The sequence below is a fragment of the Physella acuta genome, unplaced genomic scaffold (assembly GCF_028476545.2).
Source record: "Physella acuta isolate Inbredline_101_S28 unplaced genomic scaffold, ASM2847654v3 ptg000308l, whole genome shotgun sequence".
NCBI lineage: Eukaryota > Metazoa > Mollusca > Gastropoda > Physidae > Physella > Physella acuta.
Genome location: NW_026731827.1, coordinates 305,935 through 329,296, shown reverse-complemented (window position 1 = coordinate 329,296; position 23,362 = coordinate 305,935). Strand labels below are relative to the sequence as shown.

The 23,362-nt window shown below is 36.7% G+C and overlaps 6 protein-coding genes across 6 annotated transcripts; 2 read left to right on the top strand and 4 right to left on the bottom strand.

Annotated features, from left to right (window-relative positions):
* Positions 1-812: 812 nt before the first annotated feature.
* Positions 813-1,757, bottom strand: LOC131940098 (FMRFamide receptor-like). The gene has a single exon (XM_059298677.1). The coding sequence runs from the start codon at positions 1,755-1,757 to the stop codon at positions 813-815; it is 945 nt and encodes a 314-aa protein (XP_059154660.1).
* A 2,586-nt stretch (positions 1,758-4,343) lies between these two features.
* LOC131940097 (FMRFamide peptide receptor frpr-18-like) lies at positions 4,344-5,354 on the bottom strand. The gene has a single exon (XM_059298675.1). The coding sequence runs from the start codon at positions 5,352-5,354 to the stop codon at positions 4,344-4,346; it is 1,011 nt and encodes a 336-aa protein (XP_059154658.1).
* A 1,956-nt stretch (positions 5,355-7,310) lies between these two features.
* Positions 7,311-8,460, bottom strand: LOC131940074 (DAZ-associated protein 1-like). Its single transcript, XM_059298636.1, has 2 exons — positions 8,366-8,460; positions 7,311-8,005 (listed from the first exon to the last, which is right to left on the bottom strand). The coding sequence occupies exons 1-2, from the start codon at positions 8,421-8,423 to the stop codon at positions 7,638-7,640; spliced, it is 426 nt and encodes a 141-aa protein (XP_059154619.1). The 5' UTR covers positions 8,424-8,460; the 3' UTR covers positions 7,311-7,637.
* Positions 8,461-8,825: 365 nt separating this feature from the next.
* On the top strand, positions 8,826-10,306 carry LOC131940096 (uncharacterized). The gene is made up of 2 exons (XM_059298674.1): positions 8,826-8,829; positions 8,988-10,306. Exons 1-2 carry the CDS (start codon positions 8,826-8,828, stop codon positions 10,304-10,306), a joined length of 1,323 nt encoding a protein of 440 aa, XP_059154657.1.
* A 2,775-nt stretch (positions 10,307-13,081) lies between these two features.
* On the bottom strand, positions 13,082-14,177 carry LOC131940073 (uncharacterized). The gene is made up of 2 exons (XM_059298635.1): positions 14,080-14,177; positions 13,082-13,712 (listed from the first exon to the last, which is right to left on the bottom strand). The coding sequence occupies exons 1-2, from the start codon at positions 14,135-14,137 to the stop codon at positions 13,309-13,311; spliced, it is 462 nt and encodes a 153-aa protein (XP_059154618.1). The 5' UTR covers positions 14,138-14,177; the 3' UTR covers positions 13,082-13,308.
* Positions 14,178-14,275: 98 nt separating this feature from the next.
* Positions 14,276-22,519, top strand: LOC131940095 (cell division cycle 5-like protein). Its single transcript, XM_059298673.1, has 14 exons — positions 14,276-14,280; positions 14,864-15,044; positions 15,146-15,225; positions 15,362-15,437; positions 15,703-15,867; positions 16,130-16,301; positions 16,454-16,575; positions 16,794-17,099; positions 17,195-17,392; positions 17,691-17,774; positions 17,967-18,080; positions 18,248-18,331; positions 20,134-20,262; positions 22,050-22,519. Exons 1-14 carry the CDS (start codon positions 14,276-14,278, stop codon positions 22,155-22,157), a joined length of 1,824 nt encoding a protein of 607 aa, XP_059154656.1. The 3' UTR covers positions 22,158-22,519.
* The last annotated feature ends 843 nt before the right edge of the window (positions 22,520-23,362 follow it).

Genomic DNA, 23,362 nt, shown 5'->3' with positions numbered 1-23,362 from the left:
AGTGTTCTAGAGATGAGTAGGCAATTACATAATTTTATCCCGAGTGCTAAGACTCATTGATCAGTGTCATTATACACCAGTAGGTCTTGTAATGGTCACATGAAAGTCTGCTAACGTCTACTAGATTTTAACCTGGGTTTAGATCAAAATAAAAACCCTTTGGTACGGTCTTACGTTTTTGAGGTTTAGTTCCAAAACATTAACATGTTAACGTTGAGAAAGTCAGGGACAAAACCTTACAGTCAAACGTTTTTTGAGGTAAAATTTCATAACGTTGAGGTCAGGGATAAAACTTTTTGACCCGCTCTTGGGATTTTCAAAATCCAGATCTGACAAGAGCTAATTTAATTTTCTTTCCAGACTTTTAACTTTGATTTCACGACATTAACCATAGACTATCGTGTATCAACAATTTTAACCACATAAATAGTGTATTAACTAACCATACACAATTGATTATCAATTATTTTAATTTCAACCACAGAAATCGTGTATCAACTATTTTAACCGCAAAATGGTGTATTATTTTAACTACGGAAATGGTGTAACAACTATTTTAACAACAAATGGTGTACCAACTATTTTAACCACAGAAATCGTGTACCAACCACAGAAATGGTTCACCATTTTAACCACAAAATGGTGTAGCCTACCAACTTATTTAACCACTGAAATGGTGTACCAACTATTTTAACATACACTCATGGATCAACAGCTCTACCACTTCGTGTCTTTAATTGTATCAACAACCGTTGGGTCAAGCAATACGTCAACAACCACTACAGCTTAGCCATGAAAGAAAGCTTCAAACATCATCTGCTTCCTAACCTGAACAGTTTTCTGTACGTGTTGGCAAACTTTTGCGACATGCTGACGTAGACTAAGAAATTTACCGAAGCGTTAAGAGCGTAGAGAATATCACAAACGTCGTTCATCAGTTTATGTATGGGCGAGACGAAGATGAAGTTTGGCTTGAAGTACGTGTACATGGTGATGGTGGGCACTGCCACGCTGAGGTAGATGCTGCACACTGTCACCAACATCTTCACCACTTTGACGTCAAAGCCCACGGCTCCTGACGTCATCAGTTCACGTTTGACAGACACGCGCACCAGTTTGAGACAGATCGACAGACAGCAGACGAAGACTATCAGCATGCTGACGGCGCAGAAAAAATTGTTCATCCCCACCCCCATGTAGAAGTCCAGGAACTCGTGACGTGCCACGTAGAACTCTGTGTAAGTCACGTGAGCTAACGTCTGGTTGGATACGGGGTCAAACAACCAGACGTAACGGAATGAGAAAAACGTCGGGGAAATTGTCCCGACGCTGATCAAGAAAATGCAGACGACGAGAATCAGGACACGTTTTTTGGTGAAAAGTTTGGAGACTTGGAATGGGTAAAACACAGCGACAAATCTCTCCACAGCAATGAGAGCCACGTAGTAAAAACTCGAACCAAGGCAGACAAATTTTGGCATGAAAAAATACACCGTGGCAAATGTGTCAACGGTTTCGGCCAGATTCGCGTTAAAGTGGCCGACAATACATTTGAGTCTGGTGACGGGGAGGAGGATGGTGAAGTGCAGGTCGGAGATGGACAGAGCTAGAAGGATGATGTTTGTCGACTTGTTGAACCCGTGCTTGTACAGCACGGTGATGTTCAGGCAGTTGCCCACAATCCCAAACAAGCAGATGATGTTGATGGTCACACAGTTGGCGAAGGTGTCCAGTATCGCAACAAGCCAGGTTTCCATGACCTGTTTCCAAGTGACGTCACAATTTTAAAAACAGTTACAAGTCTATTTGGTTTACTCAATGGTTGCTCGTTGAAATTAGAATGTTAGTCTATAATTATCAGATTTACGTCATGTTGTTTAAAACATCTATCTTAGCAAGGACAACTTACTTACAGAAAGCCAATCCTTGCTAGGTATATATCAGTCTGGAGATCAACAAACCATAGCAATGTTAGAACATTAGGCTCTTTATGTGAAAGTTTCTAATAGCGTGTATGGCGTCTGGTAGAGAATTCTCAATGATTAAATCGAATACCTGACTTTCAGTTTTTAAAACGAAAGGAAACACTTTACGCTCTCAATTTAAAGTTAGGTTAAATTATAAAGCCGTTTTCCCGTTTTTATTCATTCTTCTTTGTTAAAATTCTGACTCGATAGGCTGCTCAAAATAGATAAATAGAAATAAGTTCGTATATTTCGTTTGAATCTATTAAATAAATCGATTGTTTTTAAAAATACGTGAGCATTAAAGCTTGTGTCATACAATGTGTGTGTCAACAGTTAGAAGCTGTGCCTTGTAGAAACTCGCATGTCTCATTGATTATAAATCGGCATCTGACATAATAATATCGGTAATTTATTGTCATAGGTTATATTGATTGAAAATATTGAGAAATAACTTAAACTAACGATAGTCTAAATTTAGTTTGATTACGATTAACATCTTGTAATAAAATTTTCGAAAATTCATAGAAAATCAACCCAAGCCATTACACTGAAGTTTAACCGCTAGCCCCGACCCTGAAAGATAGACCCCCGGGCGTATTGTCGCATCCAAATCACACTCAGCACGCGACATTTCTTATCGAATAATTGAGTGGAGCTTGCCATCAGACAATTATTCCAAATTACTGCGTGGTTTCGTGAAGCTAAGGTAAGACGATCAGCCCCATTTTCTGCAGATTAGGAATTCCAGAATTTGGCCTGGAGATATTACGAATTGCCGAAGTCATATCGATATTTAATAGAAAATTGCAATGTAAACAGCAAGCAGAAAAATGACGTTCAATTATTTTCTTTCACCAACGTCCCAATTAGTTAACAAATAGAGGATTTATGTCTGACTGTTAACAAGATATCACTAAACAAAAATCGAAAATTTATTCTATTTAATTTGTATACCCAGGCCTAATTGGTGCATTTTTTTTTTAAATAAATAAATTTAAAAAAAAAACATCAATACTAAAGTTATGTGAAAACTTTTTAAAGCGATTTACCTGTGTTGAAAAACGACTAGATCAACACTGATAGTATCTATACCAATAAAGGAAGATGATTAAAACATGTTTAGGGCACCTGACGGTACCGCAGCCGCTTCGAATTTGGCAGGCACTAGCGTCCGGCAAATCAAACCCAGGGGGTGGGGGGAATGCCGATCTGCCACAAAGTCCACGACAAGTGAGTAATTTTAGTCCATGCCCAGAGATGCAAAGAATAAATAAATAAATAAAATAAAAATAGATAAATAAAATAACTTGTCAAATCAGGGAAAAAATCGCAAAGGGCTCAAAGGCGACTGAAGGCCATAATTCGTTATATAAACATGCACATTTTTGTGTAAAAACGAAGGAAAATTTTCCGGAAATATTAATTGTGAGCTTTTATGCAATACAGATGAATCAAATGCAGAAACCTTCGACTCAGTATTCTAATTAACTTCTCTAAGTTTTATGTCGATCGGTAACGGTAAGAGAAGAAAGTCTCATGCTTTTTATGATTAAAATATTACTTATACATTGAAAAGGTTGGAGTCAAAACAATCTGCGTGGTCATTGTAGAATTGGTTGGTATTAGTAAAAGAGTTATGTATGTGTACGATTTTAAGGATACCTTTTCAAAAAGCTAAGCGAAGCTAGGCAAAATGTCTGGTCTAATATAACCCGTCGTAACAGGCAGTATACAATCCCTAATAGATTGTAATGTAGATCAGGGGCGTAGCGAGGGGGGTGCGGGGGGTGCGGACCGCACCGGGTGACACCATTTAGGGGGGTGACACCAAGGCAAAAAATAGCAAAATATATAGAGAAAAACTTGAGGGGGGGGCTGCAAATCGAAAACTTGAGGGGGAGGGGGGTGCAAATCGAAAGTTTGAGGGGGGGGGGGGTGCAAATCGAAAACTTGAAAGTTTGTCCCCGGGAAGGGTCGCTACGCCTCTGGGGGTGACACCATTAAGTGCCGCACCGGATGACACCCGACCTCGCTACGCCACTGATGTAGATCTAGCATAATAAAAAACACTGTGTACATTTTCACAATTCATTCATTTTAATTCTATAGAATAGGTGTACACTTTTACAGAACGGTTCTAATTTTAACACAAAAACAGATTATACTGTACACAGCAACGACATTTCTGTTATACATTTTGCCACTTTTGATTGATTTATTCTATCATAATTGCCGAAATAAAATAAGCTGGTTAATCCAAGGTAAATGGCCTCTAGATTTTACTCTTTTATCGTGCAGTTAAAACTACTATGCTCCTAGATTATCTAACATGAACAACATGTAAAAGTTCACCCAAATGTTCAGGATGTGTAAAGTTTACAGTCTATTAGTACGATAGTTGACCGTTTTCCCTCTGTGCATCTTAACGTGTGGCCTTAACCCCAACAGCTGCTTGTAGGTATCAGCAAATTTCTTGGACATGCTGACGTAAACGATGAAGTTGGATGACGCGTTGGTCAGAAATAGAATATCGCTGACGTCATTCATCAGACGGTGGACAGGGGAGACAAATATAAAGCTTGGTTTATAATACGAGTACAATGTTATTGTTGGTATGGCAACGAAGATGTAAATAGTACAAACAGTAACGAGCATTTTCACAACTTTGACGTCATATCCGGAGCTGGTGGTGGTCAGTTTTTCTCTTTTTACAGCACTGCGCATCAGCTTCAGGCAGATAGCCAGGCAGCAGAATAGGACGACAGAGAAACTCAAGGTACAGAATAAGTTGTTGAGCCCCACCCACATGTAGAAGTCGAGGAACTCGTGGTTTGTGATGTAGAAATCTGTGTAGTCTACCGCTCCAAGGGATATGTTCAACACGAGGTTCCATCTCCAATGGTACTGAAAAGCAAAGAACGTTGGGGATATCATCGTGAACCCGAAACAAAAAATAAAAATCACCAAAACCAACATCCGTTTCCGTGTAAAAATTTTGGAAACTTGGAACGGGAAATACACGGCAACGAAACGCTCAATGGCGATCAGAGCCACGTACCAAAAACTGATGCCCAGACAGACGAATTTAGGCAGGAAGAAATACACCGTTACGAAGGCGTGAACGGTCTCCGCGAAGCTCGAGTCGAAGTATCCCACGATGCATTTCAGCCTCGTGATGGGCTGGAACGTGCTGAAGAGTAGGTCAGAGGTCGAGAGGGCGATGAGGACGATGTTGGTGGACTCGCGGAAACCGTGGCGTGACAGCACGGCTATGTTGATGCTGTTCCCTACGATGCCGAAGACGCCGAGGAAGTTGATCATGATGCAGTTGGTGAACGTGTCCAGGATGTGAACAGTCCTTGGGTCCAAGTCTCCGTCTGACGACATTAGGTGAATATCAATATGTGCCGACAGTTGACACCGTGTTCTGTGGTTTGTTTTAGAGCTGTACTAGCTGGGTTACCCGTCTTTGTCCTAGAAATAAAATAGCATTACACATCTGGTTTTCTTTGTGGTGCCTGATACGCGAGTTAGTTTATGGGTTATTTTATAATATTATTTGGAAAAAAAAACAGTTAACATAGTTTAACATTATATCTTAATTATGTAATTTTCTGTGATGTATTTAATGATTAAAAGGGCTTTGTAATAATCTTTATCTAACCAGCACATTGTCACATCGTATTTAAATATAACATTTTTCGCATCTAAATATAAGAAGTTATTTAACGATTTTCATCTTTCATGAGAATTGTAAACATATTAACCATTAGAACATTTAACTGTTGTTACTGTTCTTGAATGAATAATGGTCGGGTCAATAGAATCAAGTTCTCATTCTTATTCAACTATAAAAGTTCTCTATATTCCTAAGTTTGGATTTATATGAAAACAAATAAATTACGTCTTTTAATAAACACACGCATTTACTATAAGGATTGTTTTAAACCGGAAAGCGTATTATAAATAAATACATTTCTGTGAAATGGAATAAGTCAATACAACTACCTACGCACGTTAGTTTAGATTTAGAACATTATAATGCCGAGCTCGTCTCTACGCTAATTAATGAGCCTATGTAAACATGGCAAAATTAATTATTATTTTAAAATTGGTGTTAAGTTTTGTAGAAGTTTTATTTTTAAAAAAAGCAAGAAAATAAATTTACAAAAAAACTAGAATTTTAATATTTAAAAATATAATTAGTTTAAATAAAGTAATTAATTGTTTCCAACAGACGTAAATGACGAGTAGTACTAATTACCACATAAAAAATAAGAGCTAATAACATGTCTCTACATATTTAACGATGACACATGGATCGTTAATTTCTACTCAGCTTCTTAGCCCACCATTATCTTACTTCAGTCAGACCAAGAAACGTAGTTAATATGTTTTTCTACGGAGTGGCGATAATTTTATAATTAAATATTTTGAAATTAAATTCCTTTACTCATTCGGTTTGTTATTGATTTTCTTTTTTAAAAGTTCCATAATTTCATAAAGTGTGTTGTTATATGTAATTAAAAAAAAAACAACTAATTATTTATTCCCCACAAAAGGCTAAACATTTAATTGATTTTCAAGCCAATGTGGCTTTACTAAGAAGCGTGAATCTTTCATGTTTCATCAATAATCATTTCCTCTATTGAAGTCCGTGTATTTGTTTAATCAATGATCATAGCCTCAAAGGTCTTGGTATTCACCATATTCCTATGATGGTTGTATTCTCTAAATCTATTTTTGTCTGATGAAGGCAATTAAAATTTTTTTTTTTAACATAAGGAACAAGCTATTTCTTTTTCTCAGCTAACAAATAGGTATAGAATTACCATGTTACAATTCTGTTTTCTGTTAAAAAATGGCGGTCATTGTGGAAATGCTCCTTTCACTTACTGCAAATGTCCATCAGATTATTTCAAAGCTGATGAATTCAATAATTTCATTGTTTTTTGCAACATTATTGTTGTTGATAATTGCAAATATTTACTTTACATACATTGGAATCGTAGTAAAAACTTAGGCTATAGATGCAGTTTAAAATATCATACACACGTGATCGCAAGAAACAGGGCACAGAACACCGACGGTGTGTTGTCTATTACTGATGACTAAAATTAAAGTTAAAAAAAAAACTACTTCATTAGACCTAAGGGCAAATATGACACTTATTTTAGTCTGTGATTTATTCATGTGACCTAATTCTGACCAACTATATTAATGTTGCTGTTATTAATTAAATTAAACACTTAAATAGTTTTTTATTGAGGTGGTGTAAAATAAGCAAATTAAACATAAATAAATAAATAAAGAAACACTTTAGATATGGATTCCACAATTTAATTCAGAATTTTGACTACACGTGTAAAATAAAATGTAACATAATATTTTAAACCTCAGACCAGGTAAAGATAACATGGTGGTTTAGAATGAGGTAGTTTCAGACAGGAGGTAAGCGGGGCGTGGATGTTATTGTGGATCAGGTTGTGGTGGAGTGGAGAGGAGGTAAGTGGGGTGTGGTTGTCATTGTGGATCAGGTTGTGGTGGAGTGGAGAGGAGGTAAGCGGGGCGTGGATGTCATTGTGGATCAGGTTGTGGTGGAGTGGAGAGGAGGTAAGTGGGGTGTGGTTGTCATTGTGGATCAGGTTGTGGTGGATTGGAGAGGATCGATCACTCCGATGGCGAGTACCGTGTGGCCACAGCATAACCGTAATCGATACCGTCAGTATCGTAGCAGTAGATGTCGCGTTTACCTGCTGCAGCTGATGCTTCGTAGTATTGGCAGTCTAGAGAACGTTTTGCTGCTGGTGGTTGGGATGTTGGTGGTGGTGGTGGTGGTGGAGCTAGACCTCCTTCAGCAGGTGGAGGGGGTGGATAAGGTGGTGGAACTCCATCTTGTGGTTCAGGAATTGGAGAGAATCGTTTTCCGACGGCCACGCCGCCGAACAAAAAATCGTGATCGAGGCAGAACACATCTCGTTTACCAGCGGCTGCTGAAGCCCCACTGTTGAAGTAGAAGCATTCTAGTGGGCTTTTGCCTGGAAATAAATGCTTAACTGCCTAGTTTAATGGAGCAAATTAGGTTCATTAGCGTAGCCTTAATATGTCACTGTAAGACGTGCTTATGTGTTATACATTGTGTGAATTCAACATAACGTTAAACAGTTTGAAGAAAGTCTTAATGTCTTACAACTTAAGGAATAAAATACGATTGGATAAACACAATATGAAACGTTTCTAGTCTATTCTAATAATTATTAATGTGTCTGGGAAATCTGAATAAAATTACCTAAAATTCGTAATTTGAACAATACTACTCTCTGAATGTTTCTTGATTAAAATATACAATTATCTTTAGAAAATGGAGTATGAAAATAAGTGGAAAAAAAAGAACGTACGGCTTTTCCCCTCAGAGGGAGCAAACAAGATGGCGACTGTAAGAAGGACTAGCTTCATCTTAAAACAGCAGCGTCAAGAGTTTATTGCTAGACGGAAGTCTGGTGTCTTTAGTCGTCAGCTTGTGGCGTTATATACACAACTTTTGTTTGCCTCGACTGGGATACGATACAGGCAGGACAAACAATTTGGTTTCTGATGTCGTTGGTTGGCCTTGTGTAGTCGACTGATAAAACAACTTGTGTTGACTAGATCGTGGAGGCTCACATTTGGTGCAAGTAAAACTACGACGTGATGGTAATTTCCCAGCAACTATTCTTACATTATCTTTCATTTTATTTTTCCGATCTCCGTTGATACTCACATTTTCTTTTCGTCTTTTTGAAAATATTTAATAAAGATCCAGATAATATCATTTTGTACTTTATATTCTAAGTTGATAGAGCATCTAGCCGAATTAGTATGTGTATCTATCTCTAAAGGTTATTTCTGCAATTCCCAGACTATAATTTTGATCTATTACTATTAGTGTAATTGATATCTCTGTTGAATGTAGTGTGAAACTAAATGTCTAGATCTAACAATGTCAGTTCGTTGAATATATCCAAAATCGCCCTCCGTTAGGCCTTGGTACACCCAACTACAAGTTATGCCTTGGCAAACCCAGCTACAAGCTGGGCATTGGTAAACCCAGCTACAAGTTAGGCCTTGGTAAACCCAACTACAAGTTAGGCCTTGGTCAACCCAGCTACAAGTTAGGCCTTGGTAAACCCAGCTATAAGTTAGGTCTTGGTAAACCCAGTTACAAGTTAGGTATTGGTAAACCCAGCTACAAGTTAGGCCTTGGTAAACCCAGCTACAAGTTAGGCCTTGGTAAACCCAGTTACAAGTTAGGTATTGGTAAACCCAGCTACAAGTTAGGTATTGGTAAACCCAGCTACAAGTTAGACATTGGTAAACCCAGCTACAAGTTAGGCCTTGGTAAACCCAACTACAAGTTAGGCCTTGGTCAACCCAGCTACAAGTTAGGTATTGGTAAACCCAGCTACAAGTTAGGCCTTGGTAAACCCAGCTACAAGTTAGGCCTTGGTAAACCCAGTTACAAGTTAGGTATTGGTAAACCCAGCTACAAGTTAGGCCTTGGTAAACCCAGCTACAAGTTAGGCCTTGGTAAACCCAGTTACAAGTTAGGTATTGGTAAACCCAGCTACAAGTTAGGTATTGGTAAACCCAGCTACAAGTTAGACATTGGTAAACCCAGCTATAAGTTAGGCCTTTGTAAACCCAGTTACAAGTTAGGCCTTGGTAAACCCAGCTACAAATTAGACATTGGTAAACCCAGCTACAAGCTGGGCATTGGTAAACCCAGCTACAAGTTAGGCCTTGGTAAACCCAACTACAAGTTAGGCCTTGGTAAACCCAGCTACAAGTTAGGCCTTGGTAAACCCAGTTACAAGTTAGGTATTGGTAAACCCAGCTACAAGTTAGGTATTGGTAAACCCAGCTACAAGTTAGACATTGGTAAACCCAGCTATAAGTTAGGCCTTGGTAAACCCAGTTACAAGTTAGGTATTGGTAAACCCAGCTACAAGTTAGGCCTTGGTAAACCCAGCTACAAGTTAGGCCTTGGTAAACCCAGTTACAAGTTAGGTATTGGTAAACCCAGCTACAAGTTAGGTATTGGTAAACCCAGCTACAAGTTAGACATTGGTAAACCCAGCTATAAGTTAGGCCTTTGTAAACCCAGTTACAAGTTAGGCCTTGGTAAACCCAGCTACAAGTTAGACATTGGTAAACCCAGCTACAAGTTAGGCCTTGGTAAACCCAGCTACAAGTTAGGCCTTGGTAAACCCAACTACAAGTTAGGCCTTGGTGAACTCAGTTACAACAGGGTTGTAAATATGTGCGGCAATGTTACGTTTTTCTTTGACTGCTGTGTATGACGTCGGAACTGTTGAACAGCAACTGTTCTGACGTCAGAAATGGTGGGCAGCAACTCTACCTGACGTGAGCACTGTTGATAGTATATAGTATAATTCACTTCTATCTCTTACACCACCTTATGTTCTAATGTGAGAGGAATGATATCTGAAAATGTGGGGTTTGATACAGCTACTTCATTATTTGATGTCGTGTGTGTAGTATTTGATTAATAAAGCTACTTAATATCTGATACATGACATGATGAGTACGCATCTGTTATTTAATGTTGGGACATCTGATGTTATGAACTCAGATAAAGATAATGTGAGCGAACCTCTTGTATAAGATATTATTTGCAAAGATCCAGATGTTGACAGTTTTGAGCTCTGATATTTTATGTTTATATTACAAATTTATTCTTAATTTAGCAACCTTCAAATATAAAGTGAAGTAGATTTGATCTGTTAGGTCCCTGTGGTGAAGTAGATTTGACCTGTTAGGACTCTGAGTTCCTAATTTGTTGTTCACTTCTCTCACTAGACCATATGGGTTTCTTGTTAAAAAAACCTCCGAAAATGTCGTAGATGGGCTATAGCGTAAATAATTAATAGTTGCACAAAGTTTAGATCAGCCACCGGCTCAGTGTTTTTATTGTAATACAATCAGAGAAAGCTTGTAAGAAATGTAGATACGTTTCTGAGAAAAGTAACGATGACCTTTGTGCTTACAATTCTACGTAAAAACGACAGTGATATCTTGACTACATTAGGGCTCACGGAAAGTAACTGAAGACAGTAAGAGAGGTAGACATGAGTCTTTATTATATACGTCAATCTAAAATTCTTTAAGCCTTTAGATTTTTTTGTTCCCATTTTTGGCCGTTTAGTTGTGCTGTATCTTCAAATAGTTGTACGATATACCAAAGCAGAACATTTCCTTTGGTTGAATCTGCTGATAGCTTGTTGCAATCATCAACAAGCAGATTTTTTTCCAGGCATCTCTTCGGGGGGGGGGGGGCTCTCCAAAGAAGGTCTACCGCCTTTCCCCCCCCCCCGAACGAAATGGAATTTATATAGAAAATATATACTTCTAACAGGGTCCGCCCTCCCCCCCCCCCGCCCCCAGAAATTTTAGCCCCCCCCCCCAAAATTTCAATTGCCCCCCCCCCCCCCCCCGGAGAAAAAAGTCTGGAAGAAACACTGTCCACAAGAGCATAAAAACGCAGGGTTATATCACTAACAAGTCGCATGTTTATAACAATAGATGATGCAGGATAATTCTTTTTTTCCTCCGTTCTCCACTATGTCAAGTATTGTTTTCCAGGGCAGTGTGTTATTAACAGGCGAAATGAATATAAATTCAATCTGGAACTAAGAATATTACAAGGCGCTAGACACTCTGGTTTCTGCCAGGTTTTTGCTTCCTCCCAGTGTATTGCCTTAACTGTTTTGGGCAGTTCGGTGATTGGACGACCTACAGTCTCGAGCCCGGGTTCCTTGCACGTGAATGTCGGATTATACCCAGATGGGTAGCTGTACTTTCAATGGATGTTCATTGTTCTTGCATGCAGTGAAACTTTCTGTAAGTTTTGCCTTGTATGTCCAAAATATTTTATTATTGGAATTTCTTCTATTGCTTTGATCACGTGACAAAACTTTAGTTATCTTATGGATGCAGAAAGCACTTAGCATGAAAACTCTTAATGAATAGTCATATTTTAATTGTTAACAGTTTTTATTTTTCTTTAGTGATCTTAAAACATGCGTCAAATACTTCGACGTTGTAAACTGATGATGTTTTAGTTGGATATAACGGTATACAAAGAAGTCAATCTATTCTAAAGTCGATTAACTTTCTTAACATAATGGAAAAACAGAATGGCAATGGGTACAACCATTTATAATTTATTAGAAAATCGATTATTTCTAGCCATAAAACAGCCTGTTTTAAATACTAATAATAGCAATATTAAATTTGAAAATGTTTTTTTAAAACCAGGCAGACAACACATATGATGGTAAAAAGAGTATGTTTAGCACCGAGGTTTATAAGCTGTCAGTCATATGTTCTGTTTGTTTACACCAGGTAATTATTTTCCCCAGCTGTCAGGGTGAGCCTAAGCTCTCTAACTCGCTACCAAACTCGCGCCTCTTAAGCTTACAAGCCAGTGTTCTACCACTAGACCAGGTCGTCCATTAGTTTTACGTCTTCACCCACCTCGTGTGATTTTGTATTTATCAGACTCACTACCCTGATAGTAAATCTACATTAAACGGAAACATATTTTATATTTAAAAACTTAACACACTGTTTTTTTTTAATTAAATGCAAATAAAATAACGAAACTATGAATACAACTATTTTCATCAATTTTATTTCTCTGACCTCGCACGTGAAGGGGTTGTGTGGTCAGCACCATGCCCAGCTGCCTTCAGTGAGTCAAGTAACCATCAGAGCTCGGTGGGGCTTATCAAACGTCCAACAGACTTGAGCCCGTATAAGCATTTGCTTTTATTATAAGCTTTTAATTTTTTTGTTCATTGTGTATGCTTTTTTGTTTGTTGAATATGGCTTATCTCGTAATTCCATTTTGACCCACTATAACAAAATACATGTGATATCCCCGCATCGAACTTATAACTTGTAAGCTTATAATATGGCTAGACCACACCATCAAGATTTAGTCTTTTCCTACGAAAACATTTCATTTACATTTAAAACCATACATTAAAATATAAATTTTCACGTTTGTATACAATCTTTCATAATAAAACAAATAGCAATGCATTTTAGTTTCCCACAATTTTATTCATAATCTTTGTCTAACTTTTTAACTATCGTAGAATGAACAGTTAAAAAATATTAACTTTACATGATTTTTAATCAGGCCATACTTAGAATTATGTGATATTCTGTCTAAAATAGGCCAACACACAGACAAGAAGTCTGTGTGAGGGGTTGTGAGGTCATAGTGGATCATCGTGGGTCATTGTGGGTCATATGGTGCTGAAGTTGTGTGGATCTAATCGGAGGGGAAGTAGCGTGTGGGCAGGAGATGGCGTTTCCCTACCACAGCAGAACCGTAATCATCCGAGTCGTAGCAGTAGATGTCTCGTCTGCCCACTGCTGGTGTTCCGACGTAATCACAGTCTAGGTCACGTTGTGCTGGTGTTGGAGGGGGTGGAGGTGGTGGAGGGGGTGCTCCATCAGCAGGTGGTGGTGGTGGTGGAAATAGTGCTCCATCAGCTGGTGGTGGAGGTGGTGGAGGGGGTGGGGGTAGTCCATCAGCAGGTGGTTGGTAAGGTGTGAAGCGTTTACCGGCTGCAGCATGTCCGTACTGATCGAGATCAATACAAAAGATATCTCGTTTACCTGCTGCTGGTGGGGTGTCTCCCCCAAAGTGGTGACACTTAAGTGTGCGCTTAACTGAAAACAACAATGGTTATAGAATTATAGGAGAATCAAACACAAGTATGTATGTTAGCTAAACCGCTTATGTTAAAACTTTGTACATTTCTAATATATTTGTTTATATATTCTTCTTTGTATTATAGTGAGGATGAAAATTTTTACACGGATAGTCCGAAATCTTTAAAATTGAAGAAAAAAACAACTTATTCAATATTTCTTTGATCAAATTTCCGTAAATAATTAATTATTGTATACATACGTTTGTTTAAAAAATTACTTTCATTATTTGACTTTACGAAGTAGTCCTTATTAAATTAATAAACTTAAAGTATTGTGACAAGACATAATAGCTTGAAAAGCAATTTTTAAAAAATGAACTTACGGCTTTTCCCCTCAGAGAGAGCAAACAAGATGGCGACTGTAAGAAGGGCTAGCTTCATCTTAAAACAGCAGCGTCAAGAGTTTATTGCTAGACGGAAGTCTGGTGTCTTTAGTCGTCAGCTTGTGGCGTTATATACACAACTTTTGTTTGCCTCGACTGGGATACGATACAGGCAGGACAAACAATTTGGTTTCTAATGTCGTTGGTTGGCCTTGTGTAGTCGACTGATAAAACAACTTGTGTTGACTACATCGTGGAGGCTGACATTTGGTGCAAATAAGGCAAATAAAATAAATACTCAAATAGTAAAGACAGGCTTTATTTAGTGACTGTTGCACACCTTCTAAAATCTAAAGACTGTTTAACGCAGCTTACCAATTGTCACAACTTTATAAGGCCTATACAAATATTTGAAGCAATTTTGCCAGAGAGTGTGCTGTGACCTTCCTTTTGTCATAGTCCATAAGTCTGGCCAAAATGGATTAAATTGTAGCATGCGTTAAGGGCTTAGTGTAGATTTTGCCTTTGCAAAAATAAGTAACTTATTCTTTTCATATCATCATCGTCTGTCATAATGGAGATTCTAAAATTAGTCTTCAGTTCTATATTAAGCTGAAGGTTATTCCCAATATTTCAAAATAAAACAAAAATTACAAAATTATTTGGGAATTCTTCATTGACTTCATTAAGCTCAAAATTATTTCTCAATATATCAGTGTTAAACACAAATGTTAATGGTGTTTAGCAACTCTGTAAGACTTAATATTATTCCATAATACTCCAGTGTAAAACAGAAGCGCAGAAAGAAGAGAGGAGTTGATTACAATGCTGAAATTCCATTTGAGAAGCGTCCAGCTCCTGGCTTCTATGACACATCGCAAGAAGTTTTTGATCCCTTAAACCCCAACTACAAGAGGTTACGACAACAAAATTTAGATGGAGATCTGCGTAGAGAAAAAGAAGAGGTTATTATAATCCATTCATTTTTTAAATATTTTACTGCATAGAAATAAAGTATAAAACTAGCATGTTTAAAAAAAGATTAATTTTCCTAATCTGTTTACAGAGAGAGAGAAAGAAGGACAAGCTAAAACAGAAAAAAAGGAAAGAAAATGATCTTCCTGGATCAATAGCCAGTCAAGCCAAGTGAGTAATATTTTAACGCCAATACAAATTGTGGACCCACTTTTAATGGTGTCACATTAAACATGTGTAGAGTGTCTGAATAAAAGTTAAATACAACATTCACATATTTATTAAATGTGGACTTAAAATCTGACAGTTTCCAAGAGCCAGTGAAGAAGAGAAGCAAACTTGTACTGCCAGCACCACAGATCTCAGAAGAGGAACTTGAAGAGGTGAGCCATTCTTTTACCAATTCTTTTTTAACTGATTCATAAAGGAATTCACCATTACATGTGTTTATGCTAAATATTTGCAAGAAATGTTTTGTAATCAGTTTTCTCACTCAATAACATAATTAATAATTGTTTTTGTATGTGAGGACAAGTAATAGCGAGGTTAATGAATGTTACATGTTTGTAATGTGCAATCAGTATTTTTTTGCAGCGTGAAATGTCTTCCTGTGTTAATCATGTTATTGAATCTGGTGGATCCCTGTAGGTAATTAAAGTAGGTCAAGCTAATGAGTATGCCAGACAGCAAGTAGAGGAATCTGGTCGCGATGACTCCGCCTCTAAAGGTCTGCTGCAGGATTACAACATCACACCTGGCGGCGTCAACCTGCGCACACCTAGAACACCTGCTGTACAAGACACTATTCTCCAGGTGGGCATTGGGTTGATGATCAGATTTTTAATCTTTCTCTTTTACACTTGGTCTTCCTATACGTTTTAGAAATATGATTGTGATTATTAGAATAAAAATATTTGTATGCGTTCATACCACTTTAAAAAAATTTCTTATTATTTATAATGGTATGCTTTAAAATAGAATGCGTGTTTATAAAATAAGTTATTTAAAAAGTATTAGAATTACCGCTTACTATGCCTTGTATAACTTGTACTTAAACTCATCACTACCTTCACAGGAAGCTCAAAACATAATGGCCCTGACCAATGTGGACACCCCACTGAAGGGAGGTTTGAACACACCACTACACGACAGCGACTTCAGTGGGGTCACCCCCCAGAGGCACGTTGCTGCCACCCCCAACACAGTGCTAGGAACTCCACTTAGAACTCCAGGACACCCAGACATAGGTCAGTTTTTTTTTACCTGGATCAAACTTATTCACTTCCTTACTGATTTACCATGCAGAAATTCATGAATTTTGCTTTTTTGTAGTATTTTGAAGGAAGATTTCTGTTCAATAATTAAACCCTTTTTTCCTAAATCATGTTTTGTTTGTCAGGATTAACACCCAGACCAGGCATACAGAGACCTAACACTGACCAGTCCACTCCTATGTCCACACCACTAAGAGACAAGCTGAATATTAATGAGGATGATGATATGGGAGAAAAGATGTTCCAGGTAAAGTCTTACATCTTTTTCATTGTACTGAAGTATTATTTTCTAGCTTGCATATTATTTGATCATACTAATAAATATTTTAGATAATAATCTTGCTTCTAGAAATATAGTTGGTTTATCGTTTATTGATTATATTTTATGTTATAATAATAATAATAATCAAACAGTGTTGTGTATCAATTAATGTTAATTAAACATTTGTCTGTCCCCAATCATAGCCTGATCAACTGGATCAACTCAGGAAAGGACTGGCCGGTCTCCCCATGCCTAAAAATGATTATGAAATAGTTGTGCCAGAAGACGAGCAGGGGATGGATGGGGAGGGCCACGGGACCAGGAGGGTGGTGGAGGATCAGGCAGACCTGGACGAGAGAGCCGAGTGGGAGAAGGAACAGAAACGTCTGGCTGAACTCAAGCTGCGGTCACTTGCTGTCCAGAGGAGTTTGCCCCGACCCTACGACGTGAACACCAACATCATGCGACCCTCAGGTCCTAATGACCCCCCTTTGACAGAACTACAAAAGGTGAGGCTCTGATTTTAAAACCAGATCTTGGTAGATTAAATGTACAAACATACAAGCTGGATACACGGGCATTATGTTCTGATATTTTTAACTAGGCAGAAGAGCTGATCAAGCAGGAAGTGCTGATAATGCTGCATCACGATGCTGTCTTCTGTCCTACTGATGCTCAGATGGGTGTGGGGCCAGGTGCTAAAACCCCAGCCCCACAGAAGGTAGCAGCCAACCAGGCAGCACATTTGGCCTATCTGGACAAGAACCCCTACACTGAGATAGATCCCAATGATATGAAAAAGGTGAGTCACTTTCACTTTGTTACTTTCAATATTTGTCCACAAAATGTGTATCAGGAAATAGGTAAATATATTTTAATTTAATTCTTAAAGGACCAAAAATTTACAATATGTGGTATTTTCCAACAACCTGTGAAATAAGATAACCCAAGACTTTTTAGATTTTCCCAGGTTTAAAAGTTATTTTGTCTACCAGAAAATACAATAGCCTATTAATGTATTTCACTAATATAAATGCTTGTATAGAAATCATGTACTTGTTTGAAAGTTTTGTCCTTTCTAAATCCATAAAATCTCTTAGGCTGATGAGCTGCTGCAGAAAGAAATGCTGGTTGTTAAGGAAGGAATGGGTCATGGTGACCTCTCACAAGAAGCTTTTGCTCAGGTTTGAATCATTTTAATCTTTAGTTAAAATCTTTAGTTCCTGGATGACACTTTTATTAAAACCATGGGAGCATCCTTTTTGGCTGATTCAACATGTGGATATGACAGGCATTTATCAAAGTGTACTTAAAAAGTCATATTCTGTAGGTTTAATTACAATTTTTTGAGAGCTAATGTTGTTGTTGTACCACAGGTCTGGGAGGAGTGCTACTCACAGGTCTTGTTTTTACCCAGCCAGAACAGATACACTAGGGCCAACTTGGCCAGCAAGAAGGAGAGAATAGAGTCACTAGAGAAGAGATTAGAGGTGATTCACATTGTTTCCTTGCTGTTAGGTTACAGTTTTTAGACTTCTTTCTTTGGTTTGCTTGACAGTTTTGTGCATTCTTTTTTCATCTGAAGATCAGTCACAATACAATTTTGGTACCATTTAGTAAAGTAAAGTCTGAAAGATTTTATTGATTATTATTTCAGACCAACAGGAACCACATGACCAGAGATGCCAAACTAGCTGCCAAGTTTGAGAAAAAATTGAAAATTTTATTAGGTGGATACCAGGTATGTCTATTTGAATGATGTTACATATTATGTTTCATCAGTTGAGTACAGTGTTACCTCTCTGCACTCTGCCCTCATACCTGTAAGCTCATATTTTAATGTGTCCACTAAGTCACTCTCCCACAGTATATCTACATCCATCCACAAAACCAGTAACTTGCAAGCAGTGGTCTCTGTGTAAAACATACATATATATCTCAAAATTCTGCCATTACTTCTCCTAGAAATATAACACTGCACTCTTAGCTCATATCAGCATTTTAGCTTATGACTTAATCCATCACTGCTGAAATGGATACCATGACGTTTTCATAAATTACTGATACTATTACTGTATCCAAGTATGTTCAACTGTTAATTATTTTTTAATTTTCATTTAATATGATACTTTTTTACCGTCGTCATGGTAATGATGGCTGCCGAAAATGATGATACTGTGGTTCCATTTATAACAGTGTTTCATGGTTTTTTCAGAAATATATACTTAAACTCGTTATTTTTGCTTATTATTGAACGATATCAATCTAGTTTTAACAATGGACGATTAGTGTTTGATGCAAACTTGTAATTTGTACATTTTTTCGTCTAATTACTGAGAATATCAAGCAGAACATAATAAAAGTAAGCAAAATGTGAATTGCTTTATTTAAAAACGCGTTTTTTCACAAATCATTTTCTAAGCTACCTATTAAATTTGATAATTAAAATTGGTATCAAGTTGAAGGTAAATAAATGTAGTTTTTAATTATTTAAGTCATCTTGAACAATAATAAAGTTTAAAAGCTTAGGCGACAACCTACTATTAGTTTTGATGATCATGCACTTTAATATTAATATTTTTGTGCTTATTTTTCTATCTGAAACTAGAACACTACCTTGCCCCCCATAAAATTACTCCCCTGTCAAATATCCCTCTAGAGTCCTATTAGCTATGTTTCAGTAAAGTGAGAGACCTGTGGTTTTATAAAAAGACTCGACATTCTTTGGATTTCCTGAAATGAGCCAACAGAATATATAAATAAATCATAGTGCATACTTTTCCAAGGCATTGTAAAGAATACTATAAAGAGGGACCATCAACCTCCCACAAACCCTATCCTTTCTCCTAATTCTAATATAAACCCTGGTCATAACCCAAGCATTACTTTTTGATGAGGGTAATCAGAGATGAGGGAGGGGGAAGGTAGTGTTATTATCTTGCTCCCATTCTAGTTAAATACTTATTGAAATAGTTGTTTTAAATACTTATTGAAATAGTTGTTTCCTACAGTCAAGTCTCTATACAAATAGTTGTACCTGCCATTCTGATTGAGTGCTGATACTATTGTGTTGTTTCCTACAGTCTCTATATTGTGTTGTTTCCTACAGTCTCTATACAAATAGTTGTACCTGCCATGCTGATTGAGTGCTGATACTATTGTGTTCTTTCCTACAGTCTCTATATTGTGTTGTTTCCTACAGTCTCTATACAAATAGTTGTACCTGCCATGCTGATTGAGTGCTGATACTCTTGTGTTGTTTCCTACAGTCTCTATATTGTGTTGTTTCCTACAGTCTCTATACAAATAGTTGTACCTGCCATGCTGATTGAGTGCTGATACTATTGTGTTGTTTCCTACAGTCTCTATATTGTGTTGTTTCCTACAATCTCTATACAAATAGTTGTACCTGCCATGCTGATTGAGTGCTGATACTATTGTGTTGTTTCCTACAGTCTCTATATTGTGTTGTTTCCTACAATCTCTATACAAATAGTTGTACCTGCCATTCTGATTGTGATACTATTGTGTTGTTTCCTACAGTCCAGAGCCCAGGGTTTGGTGAAACAGTTCCAGGAAGTGACAGAACAAATAGAGAACACACGTGTTGAGCTGAACACATTTGAACACTTAAGGCAGCATGAACTGGGAGCCATTCCAAAGAGATTAGAGGTTTGTATTACACATTGCTTCAGTCCTAAACATTTAAGATATGTTGATAACATTGTTTCAATTCTAAAGATTAGAAGTTTGAGGTAGATATTGTTTCACTCCTTAACTTTAGAAGTTTGTTGTAGAAATTGTTTCTATCCTGAAATTTACAAGTTTGTGGTAGATATTGTTTCACTCCTTAACTTTAGAAGTTTGTTGTAAAAATTGTTTCTATCCTGAAATTTACAAGTTTGTGGTAGATATTGTTTCACTCCTGAAGTTTAGAAGTTTGTTATAGAGCTTTTGAACAATTATGACAAATATTTTATATTTTAACACGTTTTTATTAACTCAGCTTCGTGTGGATGTGTTTGTTGTTAAAATTGACATCGAAAATTAGCCCACTTCTGATTGCTCTATAGATCTGAAATTTGGCATGCAGGTTACTTTCGCCTAACAATTTCAGATGCAATCATAAAAACTAGCAATTAGAGACCGTAATTAGCTTAATTTAATTACGCCCCAAGGACCATAAAATTGAGGACATGATTTCTAAAGATACCGACAAGACTGGAGGCTTATTGACACAGTTACTTCGGCCCCAATCGATGTGAGCGCGCTGGCCGTGATCGTATAGTGGTTAGTACTTCGCGTTGTGGCCGCGACAACCCAGGTTCGAATCCTGGTCGCTCAAGATTTTTTTTAGTCCGTGTATTTATAAACACTTAGTCAAGTCATACTTAATCAAGTCATTAGATAAAGTAGAAAATAAACTATATAAAAAACTTTTTTAAAAACCACGTTTTTCATGTGTAGCAACGGACTAAAAAGGAGAAAATAAAATACTTAAAAAAACTTTTTAAAAAACCACGTTTTTCTTGTGGACTAAAAAGTAGAAAATAACTATTTACATACATTTGATGACAAAAAACGTGGGTCGGGCAGATGGGTCGGGAAATTTGATGGTGAACGTACCCACGTTTTTTGTCATCAAATGTATGTAAATAGTTATTTTCTACTTTTTAGTCCACAAGAAAAACGTGGTTTTTTAAAAAGTTTTTTTTAAGTATTTTATTAATGCTCTTTATTTCCTAACATGTAAGCCGGGAGTGATCTCCCCTAAACTTTCTCGAATATTCTTATATAACTCGGAATATAGACATGATTTTTTATTACTTAAACTTTTAAAAATAGAATAGAATCTCGTAGAAAAATAAATTGTGCATTAAGCGAGCACCAAAACAAAATGTGCATAATAGTGCGCAATATTATTAGTACTTTATAAATTTACATGCGTTTTTTGAAATATCGGAAATAGCGTAAATTAGTACTTCCGGTCAATGGAAATTACTCAAAATTTGACAGAAGGTAGAGATATAGATCTTTTACTTACATGTGAAATTTCGTTTATCTATCTGAAATAGTTCTCAAGTTATAGGCTTTTGAAAAATTCAAAGTAGAAAAAGTACCATTTCCGGTTATCTGAAATCGCTCAAAAGTTGATCAGGATCTACAATTTTGATAAAATACTTATATATAAAATTTCATCAACCTAGCTGTAACGGTATTCAAGTTATCGTGTTTAAACACAAACAGACAGACAGACACACACACAGACATACGGACAAGATTGCAAAATTATGTTTTTCCGTATCAGTGAGGTGTAAAACGTCGAGATTTATAAAAATCTCGATTTTTAGTTTTGCTCGATTACAAGACTTTCTCTATACTTCGTATATACGAGAAAGTAAAAAAATGAGAGGTTGCGCTTTATTTCAACTTGTAATAATGTTTGTTTCCATCACCAGTCCCTGACAGAGGATGTCCAGAGACAGACAGAGAGAGAGAGAGAATTACAAAGACGTTTCAGTGAACTGCAGCACCAACGAGATATTTTGTACAACCAGGAGAACTAGGTTTTGTCACTGTGTCTAAGTCTAGTGTCTTTTTTCACCTGTCTGTATGGGGGAATAAAGTTGTCTGACACATTTTTTCACCTGTGGACATCATATTTTGGCTAGTTCTCTCACCTTCAGTGCTGTCTTAATGTCACCTAGACCAGAATACCTGAGAATAACTGACTAAAGTTTGTAGAGCTTGTTCAGACAGGACTGTGTTTAGTACAGCTACTTGTAGGAATGTGGGGTCGTCAGTCTGTTCTGTTATCAAAAATGTATGACAACTTTTATATATTTTTAATGCAGTTCCATTGCTAATTTCTAAAGTATTCTTGTTTTTGTGTGGGGAGGTGTCCTCAAAATAAAAATTTTTAAATGTGCTTTGACTGTGTCTTCATTACCTGTAAGTTAATCTTTAAAATTCAAATCTAGCCCACTAGAACATAGTATATGTACTATATTTATATATATATATATATATATATATATATATATATATATATATATATATATATATATATATATATATATATATTTATTTATTTATATATATCGAGGGTATAGAGTATAGAAGACAAACGCAGTATGTCCAAATAAACATAATCTCGAGAAAAATGAGTTTATAAATCCCATTCGAATATTAAAATAGAGCAAAATATTGTGTTGAAAACATTCATAAAATATTTGCATTCTACTTTTCTGACAGTGCATAAGTGTTCTTGTAGCTTGTATTATTCACAGTATCACTTATAAATGTACATCGATTTTACCTAAAAAGTGGACATATGGCGTTTGTCCTCTATACCCTCGATATATATAATACAGTTTGTTAATGGAAACAAGCCAACATTTATGGTCTGTGACTTGCATTAAGTTGCTCTGACTTGTTTCTCTGTGTTGTAAATAATCATTACCAGCTTCAGTGTGAAAAAAAAACCTGGACTACACAATAAAAAGCTGCGTAACAAAATAAAAAAAACTCGGATAGAAATGTAACCTTTTTGACATTCAACTAAAAATTCAGAAGTATGTAGCAGTGTTGATTTATTTAATTAACTAAAATGATTTTAGTGTTCTAGAGATGAGTAGGCAATTACATAATTTTATCCCGAGTGCTAAGACTCATTGATCAGTGTCATTATACACCAGTAGGTCTTGTAATGGTCACATGAAAGTCTGCTAACGTCTACTAGATTTTAACCTGGGTTTAGATCAAAATAAAA

What these genes read in the sequence shown, in the direction of transcription:
- LOC131940097 (XM_059298675.1), bottom strand. Translation starts at nt 5,354, where the DNA reads ATGTCGTCAGACGGAGACTTGGACCCAAGGACTGTTCACATCCTGGAC.
- LOC131940095 (XM_059298673.1), top strand. An exon ending in TGCGTAGAGAAAAAGAAGAG is followed by an intron (nt 15,045 to 15,145) that starts GTTATTATAATC and finishes ATCTGTTTACAG; the next exon opens with AGAGAGAGAAAGAAGGACAA. An exon ending in CTTTGACAGAACTACAAAAG is followed by an intron (nt 17,100 to 17,194) that starts GTGAGGCTCTGA and finishes ATTTTTAACTAG; the next exon opens with GCAGAAGAGCTGATCAAGCA.
- LOC131940098 (XM_059298677.1), bottom strand. Translation starts at nt 1,757, where the DNA reads ATGGAAACCTGGCTTGTTGCGATACTGGACACCTTCGCCAACTGTGTG.
- LOC131940073 (XM_059298635.1), bottom strand. Translation starts at nt 14,137, where the DNA reads ATGAAGCTAGCCCTTCTTACAGTCGCCATCTTGTTTGCTCTCTCTGAG. An exon ending in TCTCTCTGAGGGGAAAAGCC is followed by an intron (nt 13,713 to 14,079) that starts GTAAGTTCATTT and finishes TGTTGTTTTCAG; the next exon opens with TTAAGCGCACACTTAAGTGT.
- LOC131940074 (XM_059298636.1), bottom strand. Translation starts at nt 8,423, where the DNA reads ATGAAGCTAGTCCTTCTTACAGTCGCCATCTTGTTTGCTCCCTCTGAG. An exon ending in TCCCTCTGAGGGGAAAAGCC is followed by an intron (nt 8,006 to 8,365) that starts GTACGTTCTTTT and finishes ATTTATTTCCAG; the next exon opens with GCAAAAGCCCACTAGAATGC.